Source organism: Pleurodeles waltl, chromosome 9 (assembly GCF_031143425.1).
Source record: "Pleurodeles waltl isolate 20211129_DDA chromosome 9, aPleWal1.hap1.20221129, whole genome shotgun sequence".
In the NCBI taxonomy this organism is placed as follows: domain Eukaryota; kingdom Metazoa; phylum Chordata; class Amphibia; order Caudata; family Salamandridae; genus Pleurodeles; species Pleurodeles waltl.
Window position 1 is genome coordinate 1012421234 of NC_090448.1, and position 14158 is coordinate 1012435391.

Sequence of the window (14158 nt, forward strand, 5' to 3'; positions counted from 1 at the left end):
TGAGCAAAATCACATCTTATTCTAGAATTGCCTGAAAATCCAAACACTGCCATGAAATCAGAGTAGCGAGGTGCTCTACTCTTCACTTTCACAAACTCCATGTCTTTTTCATGGATAAAACTCAAGCTGCGTTCATTTTTTAAATCATTTTTGTATCCTTAGCAGGGTCAGTGTAAACCATGGTGGCAATCCAAAAATGTTTGGTGGACCAAATGTGCTTTTGCTAATTATATACTCTGTTAAGATTGTTGTGTTATCTTTCCTACATTGTACAGAGCTTCGTTGTATCCCTGGTTGAGTCCTATCTTTATAATCTATATAGATAAAACTATTGGCAAGTTATTTAAGCATCATGATAGAAGCAAGACAGCTAAAAAGCGAATTCCTTTGTGAAACTGCCATGTCCAGTGCTTTATGATTGTCACTTTATTTGGGCCTGAATTCAGTGATCAGTTGCTTCAGGTTGAAGATAAATATTGTAATGAGGGCAAGTTGAAGTTATGTTTGTGCAAAAATTAAGTACCGCTGGTTAAGTTGTGCAAAGTTTGAAAATTAATGATGACATAATGATTGTGGACTTTACACAGCTTGGCGGTAGTATAGGTTCCTGCCAAACGAGCTTTAATCAGAAGATTTTACTGCACTTTTTGGTGTGCAGGCATTATTTGAATTAGATTAGAATTTTCGCCAAACTAATGAGTATGACCATGATTGTAAAGTTTTGTTTTTTTAAACAAATCACAAAGTAAATGATTTGAGGGTTGCCAACCTTTGCACTGCCCCTTTTGAGGTTACTGCCTTACCAGACAGTGCAGCTAAGGACATCTTGGGGCCATTCAGACAAGCTGACTTAGGAATGTATTCTTCAAGTTGCTTGCCACTGATTTGTAACTCACATTTACTTGCTTTCAATTTGCTGGCTTTATTTGTTTTAGGCTGTCTAGCTTGTGTTCGTATCTTCCCTTTCCAAAACCTTATTTACAGTATCCTTCCTAGTGCTCAGTTTCTGTAAACGGGCCTGTAAATCTTTTTCTTATCTCAGCAAATTTGCTGTGCTTTCAAAGACCATGGTCAAATGTCAGGCGCTGTGTTCCGAGTGAGCTTTTTTTACTTTTGTTTCTCTGACTGCAAAGTGAGAAGACTTATATGACGATCTTGCTGGATACTGGGGGTAAGAAAGTGTTTTTCTAGCACACAACAACATTTAAATCAACTGTGTAACGTGTGTTATCAATATTCAGCTTAATTGCATATATCCATATTCTCAGCAATAATCCATACATATAAATCTCAGAAACCTATATAGTATTAAAACAATGTTTTTCTTTGCACAGAAACCTCATTAAACACAAAACAAAACGCTTTTTTATACAGAGAAAAATTACTCCATAACCAATCCACTCACGCACACCCATCCTTAACCATTCACCCTTATTCACTCTTTTTCGCCTCCTGACGTATATAGAATGCATTTTCTAACGGGCACAGTGGAAAGTAATCCCCAATTTCTGCTTTCGACACCTCCACTAACACCACTTGCAGGCTTTTCCTTATGGCCGCTAAGGTGCACCTCACAGCGCATTGTGTGGTGTTTTCTCAAATGGGTTGATTGGCCTCGGGTTCCATAGTTTGTACCAAGCTTATCCCGACTAATACTTGCTTGGCAAATGGAGCATATGGCAATGTTTGGTTCCTTTTCACTAACCGTAAAGAAGTACCAAACTGGGGAGATCAACTTTCTAACACTGGTACCAATGTCTGAAGAAGTGGCAGTAGGTGGATATTGTTTTGATGACGTTTGTCTCTCTGCAGTGCCTTCTTCTACTGAGGTGGCTGTGGATGTAGGTCGCTCTCGGGGCCTTGTAAAAATGGAAGCTGGTGGAGGTGGTGTTGTCTGTGCTGTGTGGTGTTTTTAATTTAGCACCAGGATGACATAAAATAAAAATAAAAACAATACTTCAGTTGCATTTAGTAAAGAAAGCAATGATTTTTTGTTATTATTTTCACTGCTGCAGGTTTTTACAATGTTTTATTAAAAAAAGTGTGACCTATTGGCTTTGCCTGTGCTCGCTTTGTGTTGATATGACCTAGTGACCAGTCCAGTAGCATACGTATAGTATGAAAGCAAAAGAAAACAGCCAGTACTGAGTCAAATGGTTTTCAGATTCCCTTTTTAACAAGTTTGAGAGACAGCCAGTGGTGTGTGGGTGGTAATATGTGTCTAAAAGTTTTTTTTTTTTTTTTAATTGCTCGCTAATCTCTTCGACATTTTTATCTTCAATTTGGCAAGGGATACAGCTTGTGTTTGTAGCTGTCCTAAATACTTTACTTCTATGTTGCCTACTCCCCCCTTTTTGGGGTTGAGCCTGCGAGTGCATGCGCTAGTGCTTGCGTCTTGTTTGCGAGATTCTGTTCTGTACGGTAAAAGGCTTCAAGTCCGGCTGTCACTTACCATTTGTTGGCTTGCATGGCACTTCTTTACAGCCTCATAATTAGTCACTACAGGCCTGACATAATTTCTGTTTCTTTGTGTGGAGCGGGGACTAGGCACCTATTGATTCAGCTTAATCAGTGCCTGTCTGCTGTCTCCGACAGGAATGAGGTACTATTTTGTTCATTTAAACTTCTAGTGCCCTGCAACCAGAAGGCTTGTGACTGGCGACAACATGCGCAGCAGGACAAACAAAATTGCAAAGTTTTATTTTGGATAGCTAACTTCCTTTTATTTTGCCAAGTCGTCTTTTCTCACTTTGCACTCATGTTTTCTTTTGTTTCTGCTCGTGTTCACCAAAACTGAAGATTATCATGTTATAAATACTTGCATACCCTTCCAAAGCATGTTTATTCCATTTGCTTTAGTGTTTTCACCAGGGCATTAAGTGGACTGAGTTCTTCCGATTCTCAGACTTGGTGATAATTTAAAAACAAACATTAAAATAGGACCCATATTCATGTCCTTAACATTCCATGTAAAAACATGGATCGGTTCTTGAACAATGAATGTAAACAAACATTAATGTAATTCATGTGAACAATTTCATTGCTGTTTATATTTCAGGTTTACTTAACCCTGCTTTACCTAAGAGTGTTTGCAGTTTCCGCATAGCTTCCTCTTGAAGAGGGAACATACTTTGAACTAAATTGCTTCTGGGTGTTCATGACAGGCCATGAAAAAAAAGCTCTTGATTCGAGGCTAAGGGCAGCGTGAGTTTCTTAAAGTGCCTGTAAGTGGGTCAAAAAGGTTTTCAGAATACATAGCCATCCAATCTTTGCCACTAGGTGTTCACATTGAAAGTTAAAAGGGTTGGGGCATGGATCTTACTAGAGACTGGACCAAGGATTAGGGGCTGTTCTGAGCATTAAAGTCAAGATACTACAATATAATACATAATGGCAATATTTTCATTTTTTTGCAGCAGATAGAGGAAGAAGGTAAATGGAAGTGCTTTAGTTATATGCAGGGCGACTGGAATTATGTGGCAGAGAGGAACAAATTGTGCGGCAGGTTAGACCAATTTATGTGGCAAGAAAAGTCCAGTTTTGCATTTACAATGCCAATAGCTCTAACTCAAGCACATGTGAGACCTATTTCATTGCAAATGCTTGTTCTGTGTTTTTATGCTACTTTATTTTTTCTAACGAAGACAAGCACTGAGTTTGAGAGAGAGTTATTTTGTCTTATGGTTGAGTTTTGAGTCTGTCTCCGACACAAAACGTCCATGAGAAGTCTTTGTCTGCTCACTCTTGCAAATCTGAGAGTCAAGTGTGAAAGGGGAGCAATTGGTTGCGTTGGCACAGCCGTAGTAGGACCCACCCCAGGGGCAAACAACCTGAACCACCACGGTTGTTCCCCAGTAGCCCCTGCTTGCTCCGTGTTTCCCAGAATGAGGTCTGACAAACGGTTTCTGGAATACTAAATAATAGCCACTCATCATGTTTTCAGCCACCGAGTTTTCCCTGAGATGGCTTGCCTGAATTAGGCAACAACAGCTGGTGTTGAGCAATGGTGGCAGAAATAGTATCATAAGACACACTTTGTTGAGCCTGGTGTGATGTTGAGGATGCTTGGGCCTGTGTCTCCATTTCTTGTGCCCTTCCCCAATATGCCACTTCATTCTTCCCGCCCTCTCTAAGTGTCTTCCGCTAAATTCATCTGACAAAAAACTGGCAACTGTCAGAAACCCTTTACACCTTTCAGGGCTTATGCAGATTTACAAGCACAGACTTTCTTGGAGGCAATTAAGAGGACCCCAGACATAGAAAAACAACTGATTTAAGGCTCTTTTTATTTCATGCCTGATTGTCTCCTTAGGCTCCCATAGGCATCCATGTTCAACCAGCACTGCTCTGCTCGTGTAAATTGTGAGTGATTTATTTTCCGTAGTAGGTTAAAAGTACACAAACAGAATAAAAACTTGAAAAGCGGATTTACTCACAAAATAGTGCTTGTGATATATGGATCAGTTTAAGTCACTGAGGCCTCTCCCGCATCAGATGCAGGCCCAAACTAAAAAAATAACCGCTCCAAAAGCTTTTTCTCAAGCCACAAATTAAACAAGCATTGCTAAAAACCAACAGGATCTCGCATGTGCAAGATATGTTGGCTTTTTTTTTTTTTTAGACTTGAAGTGAAAATAAAAATAGCACTGTGGAGTGGACTGGACTGTGTTGACTGCATTATATCACTTATTGTAATCAATTTTGCACAGCACCTGGGCTGCTTTGCAGTATGTTTAAAATAAAAAAAGTGTGGGGAGCAACGCGAGGGAGGCACGGGGGAGGAGAGAACAATCACCAGATGGGGGCTACAACACAGGGTTGGAGGGGAAAGAAGAAATAATACCTCAATCACAGTGCGAGCAGTGGAAGGGCACTTATTAAGTGAAATCAATCTCTCCTTGGTTCATGTTCCAAAGAAATGAATGGAAGTGACACTTGACCTGCGCTGATCAATCGGTAGGCAGCAGAGTGACGCTGAAGCGAACAAGTTGTATGCAGTGTGCGGGCTCCAAGCCTTTTATTGTAAACTATTTCTCACAAGCAAGAATGAATGCAGCGCATGTGTTGCCACAAGCTTGACCTCACAACATTCACATTATATGTTAATGCGAGAGACCCTAAGGACAGAGTTTTTTGGTGTAACATTCTCCAGTTTATTCTTTGTAGTATCTTTTGATACTTTTTAAAATATTTATATCAGTCATTATAATATCTGTTTTCCCCATTTCTGTTTGTATTTTGTTTTACAGAAATATTTTGCAACTCACTTGTTTCTGATAACTATATATTAGTATAGGTTAATGTTTTTTCCCAATAACATTTTATACTCTTGATGTAGAAGTAAGTCTAGCACTTTCTTAAACAATAAACAATTGTTTCCAAGAGCAAAAGGAATAAAATCACTATATTCAAAGAGTACAAGTAAGACTTTGATTTGAAGGCTACTATTCCTTATTTGCTATCTATTAATTGTTCAGCAAATCTTATCGTTTTCGTTTATTACTGTTTAGCTGGAGAAGGAAGTTATCTCTTGAAAAAAGATTATTGGTAATCAAAAAAATCTGACTTTGCTATATATAAACTATTCTCCAGAGTTGATTACAGGTAGCGAAACGGACAGATGATGGACGGAATGCTAAACAAATCAAACATTCACCCCCAGTCGCAGACCTGGGTTTAATTCATCATTTTTTAGCTCACAACGCCATCCCAGTTTGGACCCAACGATATGTAAATTAGTCTTGACCCCACTGCCCAAACTGCCAGGCCAGGTCCTCCCTGGACTGGAAACAAGCATCTTGGGACCGGTTTCTTGGTATCAACATTCATCAGCCAGACTAGCTTGAATCAAGTGGCACAGGGAGCAGGAGACTCTTGCCTGGGTATACCGATCCTAATTAGGGCGACAAAAGCAAAAAGAACAGTTGATGGATGGAATGCTGCCCAAATCAAATATTCACCTCCAAGCTGGATTCAAACTGGGGTGGCATGGTGAACAAAAAACAATGGATTTAACCAAGATCTCTGACTTGGGTGAGTGTTTGAAATGTTTGTGTTGCTGATTACAGGTAGCCCATCAAATTGCAATCACTAAGCAGTTACCTCTTGCAGGTATCGCATTGCAAAATGGAGTGATGTTTCGCACATCCAGTGATCCCGATACGTTCCTATCCACCATCAAATTTCAACAGGCCAAGTCTGGCAGAATTTAACAGGGGAAAAAGACCTAGTATTTACCATGACTTGTATTTTGTTGTGATAGGCACCAAGATTGTATATTTTTATCCAGAAAACCATACTAGATGACAAAAATCACATCTAATGAATTTCGCACCTTGGTTTCGGAATATTGCAGCCAACACGAAATACTTCTAATAGGGTGCTTAGTGTAAATTATGAACTATGTCTATAATAAAGCATGATTGAATCACGTTATAGATGTAGAAAATACCCATATTTTACAGCTGACATTTTGCAGAGATGCTGCAACTGCCATCAATCGGTGAATATAAAAAAAATTTAAATCAATTGTTACTGTATCTGCTAAAAGTAGTCTTACAGTGAACTATTACTGGTCAAAAATAATTGTTGAAAGTGTGCACTAAGTAAATATTTCCTTAACATATCAATGCATTTTATTTATTTTTTCAGATCAGAAGCTGGCGTTATGTGGGTAAGTACCTGTTTTACTCTATTTGTGATGCATAAATATTCTGAATTGGTCCTTGAAGTCTTGCCCTTAACTCAGTTGTTACTACAGAGTATTTACACTTTTTAGTGCTGCTTGTTTTTAATTGGTTTCTTGTGGTACAAGTGATCCTAGCAAAAGACTGTGTTGACTGATAGGGTTCTGGCCTGAGAAGCCAGCACAGTACCATGCAGATTTTAACGATCCAGCTCTGCTCAGTGAAGTTTTGAGGTTATGTCTCTTTGGTTGTGAGATGGCTTATGTAACATTTGATATGCAAGGGCATTCAAAGACCTCTAGTAAACTTCTGGACACCTTCTGCATAGCTCACAGCTGGCTCCAGACGCATCTTGAAGTGTAAAGTATAGGAAATCGCTTTGTTCGATGGCATGGGTAGTTGTAGATACACATGCTGTGCATAAGCTCACCAGCTAGTGTTGGGTTTAGAGCATTATAACTTTCTTCAAAAAAGCTTTTTGAGTCACGGGATCGAGTGACTCCTCATCTCAGTAATACTGCGCATGGGCATTGAGTCCTTTGTTAAGTTGTTTCTCTCTGCCTTCGGGTTCGGACGTGTGTACCTCTCGCTCCGAGTTCTCGGCTCGATACAGCCCAAAACGGTATTCTTTCTGTCTTTCTTTCATTGCCGGTATTATTTGGATCGTGTATTCTTCCATACTTAATCTTTCGGTCCCATTTTACACCTGGAAAAAAATCTCAACCCTTTGAGGCAGACGTGGCCCTCTCTGGCCCTCTACAGGCCTACATCTTCCACGTGGCATCTAACTATGCAGTCCTAATGGAACGGACTCCATTTCAGTTTTGCTCTCGATGCCACTCAGAATTTTCACACACCAACCACCACCAGATGTGTAATTTGTGTCTTCCCCCCCGACCACAATGAGTGGACCTGTGAAGCGTGCTGTTCCTTTCGATCAAAAAAAACACGATCGAAGAGCTGGTTGGATGGAAATGGCGTCCCTAACTCCAGATGACACACCGGACATCTTTGGCAAAGAGCATGCACAAGAAGAGTTGGAGCAGGAGGAGGCCTTCTCCATTCAAGACTCAGAGGGTCATTATGAACACGGCGGTAACAACCGTCGTGTTCATGCTGGCGGTCAAAACACTGACCGCCAGCGACCCCGGAACCCTGCCGGCCACATTATGAATATTTCTGTGGGCCGGTGGGTGGAAACATTGTTTCTGCCCACCGGCTCACAGAAAGGCCCGGCCGAGACATTGACGGACTGTGCGGCAGGTGCAGTTGCACCCGTCACGTAGATCACTGGCCGTGACCTGCGCGACGGGGCTCTGCACCGGGGCCCCTGTACTGCCCATGCAAAGTGCATGTGCAGTGCAGGCACCCCCAGGGGTGGCCCGGGGCACCCACTCCGCCAGCCTTTCCCTGGCGGGATATCCTGTCAGGAAAAGGCTGGCAAAAAATTAAACATTATCCGCAGGGTAGAACAGCTACCCTGGTGAATAGTGTTTCAACTCAGCCCTCACCCACTGCCAGGCTCCCTGACGGCAGGAGCCTGGCAGTGGGTGAGGGCTGCCGATGGCGGCCCTCACCATGTTCAGAATATGGCAGGCCAAACCGCCATGTTCGTAATGAGGACCTCAGTCTCTGATGTGCAATGAGACCTCGAGAGTCAACCGTTGCAGTTGGCCCAAACCGTGAATAAAAAGACCCCTGCACCATCGTCCAAAACAACATCAAAAGCGGTCACCGGTCCACCACTGCCTTCCAGCCATGGTCAGAGCCGAGAAACTCATTTGGATGCCCTGCCTTCCGGCTTTGCACCAAAAATAGCAAAAGAGAAATCTTCAGCATCGACCACCAGCACCTTTTCTTCGGCTCCAACACGACCGAAAATACATGGTGCTTTGGTGCTGACTACTTTGGTACCGACCACTTCGGCACCGAAAAAGAAAAAAACATCCATTTACAGTTTCGGCACCGAAAATATCCCAGGCACAAAAGACTTTGGAACCGAAAATCTAAAAAAAAAATTTCAGCAATTATGGACAGTCTCTACCTACCACCCCTTCACTGGTGGAACCAATTTTTGAAGTTATGGACACTAGTCAGTGCTGACTTCAAATTCAAGAAGAAACAGGGCGTTTTATAACATCACCTCCTCCCCCTTTTAAAGAGGAAACTGACTTTCCAAGAGGCTCTTGATTCCTCTCCTCCAAAAAAAGACTACAAAAGAAAAGACTCCTTTTCTTACTCAACCCTCTCCACCTTTACCAACATCTCCCCCTCCTTTGGGGTTCACACCACCCAGTTCACCACCTGGTGGGGCTCATGATTTAGGGGATACATTAGATGATCAAGACCCATAAGATGCATATGATCTGGATCCTATTACACCTAATGATCCCGATCTATACCTAGCTAGACCTTCACCACCTGAGGATTCCACCTCATATCAACAGGTTATAGCTAGGGCAGCAGCATATCACAATGTACATATGTACACAGAACCAATAGAAGAGGATTTTTTATTTGACACCCTTGGTGCAACACATAAGGAGAGTCAATTCCTTCCAATGCTTCCAGGCATGCTCAGGCATGCAGACAAAATGTTTGAAGAGCTTGTTAGATCAAGAGTTATCACTCCCAGGGTAGATAAAAAATGCAAGATTCACCCACTGACCCTTTATGTATAAAAGCAGAAATCCCTCCAGACTCTATTGTTGCTTGCAAAAGGGCTAATAGCCAATCAACAGGAGACACACCTCCTCCTGATAAAGAAAGCAAAAAATTAGATGCAGCAGGCAAAAGAGTGGCAGTTCAAGCAGCCAATCACTGGCGGATTGCTAATGCACAAGCGTTGTTATCCCGGTATGATAGAGCTCACTGGGATGCCATGGAGGTGCTTTTACAATACCTCCCGGAGGAACGTCGTAAAAGGGGGGCAGAAATTGTAACTGAGGGACAAACAATTAAGAACAATTCCATTAGATGTGCACTCGATGCTGCTCATACAGTAGCAACGTCATCATTATGCGACATGCCTGGGTCAGATGCTCAGGCTTTAAACAAGAGGTAAAACAGGCATTTTTGAACATGCCCTTTGATAAAGAGCATTTATTTGGGTCACAAGTGGATACCACACTTAAAGAGTTAAATAATGACAATCAGACTGCCAAAGCTATGGGAGAACTCCAAGCCAGCACAGATAGGGGTGTTTTTTGTTGCACAGGATTTGCAAGGGGCTTTCGCTCATCATTTAAGGAACAGTCTTCCACTCTAACAAAGCTGACCTCTCATTACACTAGAGGTTATTTTAGAGGTTCCTATAGAGGTAACAGTAACAAAGGAAGAGGAAAGCCATCTACATCTAGAGGCTCCTCATCCACCACTAAGAAATGACTTCCACCAAAACCTACCAACTCATACCACTTTTGTAGGTGGAAGGTTACAACATTTCTACCCCCAATGGTCTCAAACTACCACAAATCAATGGGTATTTCAAATTATCCAAACTGGCTACTGTCTGGAGCTCACTTCCACTCCACCAAGTATACCCCCTCGGACTCAGACACTCTCTCAAGATCATCTCACTCTTCTCAAAGAGGAAATACATTGTCTTCTTCTCAAAGGGGCTATAGAACCAGTACCATTACAATACCAGGGAACAGGAGTCTACTCTCTGTATTTCCTAATACCCCAAAAGATGGGTCTCTCAGACTAATATTAGATCTCAGGCCCTCAAACCACTACATCCTATCAGAACACTTCCATACGGTCACTCTTCAGGATGTTATTCTCCTTCTACAACAAAGCGACTTCATGACAGTGTTAGACCTAAAGGACGCTTACTTTCACATTCCCATTCATCCAGCACACAGCAAATACCTAAGATTCGTAGCGGCAGGAAAACATTATCAATTCAAGGTATTACTATTCGGTGTCACATCCGCTCCCAGAGTATTCACAAAATGCCCCACGGTAGTCGTAGCACATCTCAGGAGATAAAAAAATTCATAGGTTCCCATAGTTGGATGATTGGCTCAACAAAGCCAATTCATTCACACAGTGTCAAAGCCACACTCCCATCACAATTCATCTCCTACACTCTCTGGGGTCCACCATAAATTACCTCAAATGTCATCTGTACCCTCTCCAGATACAGCCCTTTGTAGGAGCTACACTCTACACACAATTAGGACTAGCGTTTCCCAGCTCAGCCCGAGTTCAGGCTTTTCAAACAATGATTGCTACATTAACAGAGAACCAAGCATACACAGTAAGAACTGTTATGAAACTGTTAGGGATGATGGCATCTTGTATTAACATTGTACCTCATGCCAGACTTCATATGCTTCCTCTTCAACAATGTCTCTTTTGTCAGTGGTCTCAGGCACAGGGTCGGGTGGAATATCTAGTGTTGTTGGACCTCCATACTTATCGCTCTCTGCATTGGTAAAACACCACAAACCTTATGAAAGGACGGCCCTTTTTAGACCCTGTATTTCAGATCACTCTCACAACAGACACCTCAAACACCGGCTGGGTAGATCATCTCCTCAACCTCACAGTTCAGGGGATAAGGGTCAACATTCAGTGGTCTTTCCCATCAGTTACCTAGAACTGCAAGCAATATTCCTAGCAATTAAACTGTTTCTCCCATAATTGCAACACAAGATAGTGTTGGTACGTACAGACAAAATGACTGCCATGTGCTGACAAGGGTGGGACAAAATCTCAGCAACTGTCCCTTTTTGCACAACCAGTATGGAAATAGGCAATTCATCATCACATTCACATAGTGGCTCAGTATCTCCCAAGAACAGACAATCACTTTGCAGATCTGCTCAGCAGGATGCGGCAACAAGTCCACGAGTGGGAGCTCACCCACAAGTCCTTTACCAGTACTCCCAAAAGTGGAGAACACCTCAAATAGACTAATTTGCCACATATTCACAGCATGTGAGTCTACAGCACTACATGCCATGAACAGATGTCTACTGGTAAGTAACATTTTCCTTCTGTGTAGTCACCCCTGATTTTTCATCATTGCCTGGACCGTATATTTTTGCTAGCTTAAGAACTCTGTGCACTTTACCTTTGCTAACCATTGGTAAAGCGGCTGTGCTCCTCTTTAAACATGATCTAATTGATAAATTGAACTTGCCTGTAAGCCCCTAGTATATTGTAAAAGATATACCCTGGGCAGGGAAGGTAAATGCCCACAGAATATGAAGGGTGGGGGTTGGTGGCATCCATTTTGACAGTAGTGTTAAATCCTGCTTGACAGGTTTTTTGACCCATGTGTAAAAGTTTGGGCATACTTGAAAAGAGGATACCAAGATTGTTCTTATGTATCCACTGTATGGTTGCTGGAGGACTCGGTTTTTGTCCTACGAGAGTTCTATCTCTGCGTTTGTTATGGGTCACACTGGATTTTATTGTTGGATGTGAGAGGACACTAAGGTTACCAGAGTACACTCCCCATACACGTGCCCCCAGCCCACAGAACCCAAATTTAGTGTGGCTGATCAATTTGCCATCTAGAAAATGCCCTGACACATGGCAATATGGGCCTGTTGCGTAGGCTGCGGGAGTGGAAAAAGTGGCTTACGTTGGAAACCCAGACACCCTTCCTGCCGTGCAGATTTGGATGTGCCTTACCACCACGAAAAAAGTGGCAGTCCGACCTCCATGTTTGAGTTGGCGGACTGGGGCAACAAGGGGTGAAAATTCCCCTTTTCCACCCCAGTCTTTGACTGGGCAACACCTTCCGTCACTGCAGCCACCGACCCTCGGAGAAGACACAACCGCCCCTTCTCCCCCTTCACCTCCTCCCCTCCCCTGTCGCCGGACTCGAAGGTTGGGATGCTGCATTGCCAGGGTACATTGGGTGGGCACTGCATGGGAGTTCGGGACCACTGCAGTCATGTACATGTTACAGTAATCTTTTAAAATTACTGTGAAATGCATATGTGGGGTACATAATGGTGTCACACATGGCTGGGGACACACTGGCACAATAACCGTATCGCACACTTACACAGCTGTCATTGTGGTGTCATTCATTGCAAAATGAATGCTGGCACCACAGTGACTGTACACTTACACTGGACAACATGTGTGCGCATTGCAAGGGGACCTGTGCAGGTAGGTTTGTGCTGTCTGTTGTGTATGTGTGTCTGCACATGTTTGTGTGTGTGTGTGTGTGTGTGGATTGGCTGGTTTAGGTGGAGGGAGCTGGAGTGGGTGGTGTTGTTGTGTCTGTATGTGTGTCTCTTGCATGTGAGACCGATGTTGTGTTGCTGTGCGACATATTCAGATGAGTGTTGTGTGGTGGACGTTATTGTGCTATGTGTAGTTGTGCTTGTGTGTGAGTGTGTTTATGTAGCTGAGTGTGAAGTTGTGTTGGTGGTTGTGTCGTGTGTGGGTGCAGTGTCAATGGTGTGTGTATGTTGTGGCGTGGATGTATGTCATTGTGTGTTTTCGACATGTACAGGTTGTGTTGGAATTCTAATGGTCGACGGTGTGTATGTGGTGTATTGTGTATTTGTAGTCCATGGGTACACCTAAGGCTAAGGGGCAGTGTGTGTGTCACTCCATTCAATAGCCCCTGCCATTGCACAAAGTCCATTGACTCCCACCGCCATCTCCCTCCGTCAGAAATCTATTGTTAGTCAATCCGCAGCAGAAGAACACAGTTGTCTTGACTATCTTTTCTGGTCTGCCATTGATGCAACTTTTTGATAACACTGCCAAGATCCAAATTGGGCCATAAATCATGAGGTCAAATCTTTAACCGGGACGAACCTGGTTTCTGTATCCAACCTCCACTCCATTAGGTCAGCTTTAAACCACACATAGGTCCCAGGCAAGCACAACCAGATGGCCACAGTTGGTGCTTAATGCCCTTTGGTGCAATATTTATTTAAAGCTTTTCAAATTCATATCTCCAGTTCTAATTGGATTTTTGTAATTATAGTGGAATTTTTTTTATTCAGTGTCACTCTATTTTTCCAATTCGGTTCATAATTTTTATTGTTTTGCATTTTGCCGTTTTACTATAATATTGCTCTGAGTTAAGCATGTCGGCTCTGTGCAATAGTTTACCCGGGGGTTGAGCTAAGGTGAATCAAGTGACATTTAGGGTGCACCCAGACGTGTTGAGATTTTTCCTGGAGGCGGGTAGGCACCCACCCCAAATGATAGTCCGGTTCTTACATAAAAACATCTGAGGTCTTCAGTTGAGACAAATCCTGGGCTAAGACTGTGAGATGTTGCTGCTGTTTGGACCTGGTATGTTCAGCTCATGAGATCTTCAGAAGGTAGCTGAGCGCACCATGAGGCTACAAACATTAGGGGCCCAGTGAATATCCCACCTAGTGAAAGGCATTGAAAATTCATTCATAACTGCAATACAGGTGAGTGTGTGAAATATTGTACTGTGTACTCTGAATCATATTAGGACCTCTGATGATGGGTAGTGC

General features: G+C 42.7%; 1 protein-coding gene across 5 annotated transcripts in view; it reads left to right on the forward strand.

Moving 5' to 3' along the window:
* Positions 1 to 14158, forward strand: part of MIA2 (MIA SH3 domain ER export factor 2) — a 551575-nt gene that overhangs the window by 184960 nt on the left and 352457 nt on the right. For all 5 annotated transcript variants that reach the window (XM_069208615.1, XM_069208616.1, XM_069208617.1 and 2 more), the window contains one exon: positions 6652 to 6673. In XM_069208615.1, coding sequence (XP_069064716.1) covers positions 6652 to 6673 — 22 coding nt within the window. The remainder of the gene's footprint in view (positions 1 to 6651; positions 6674 to 14158) is intronic.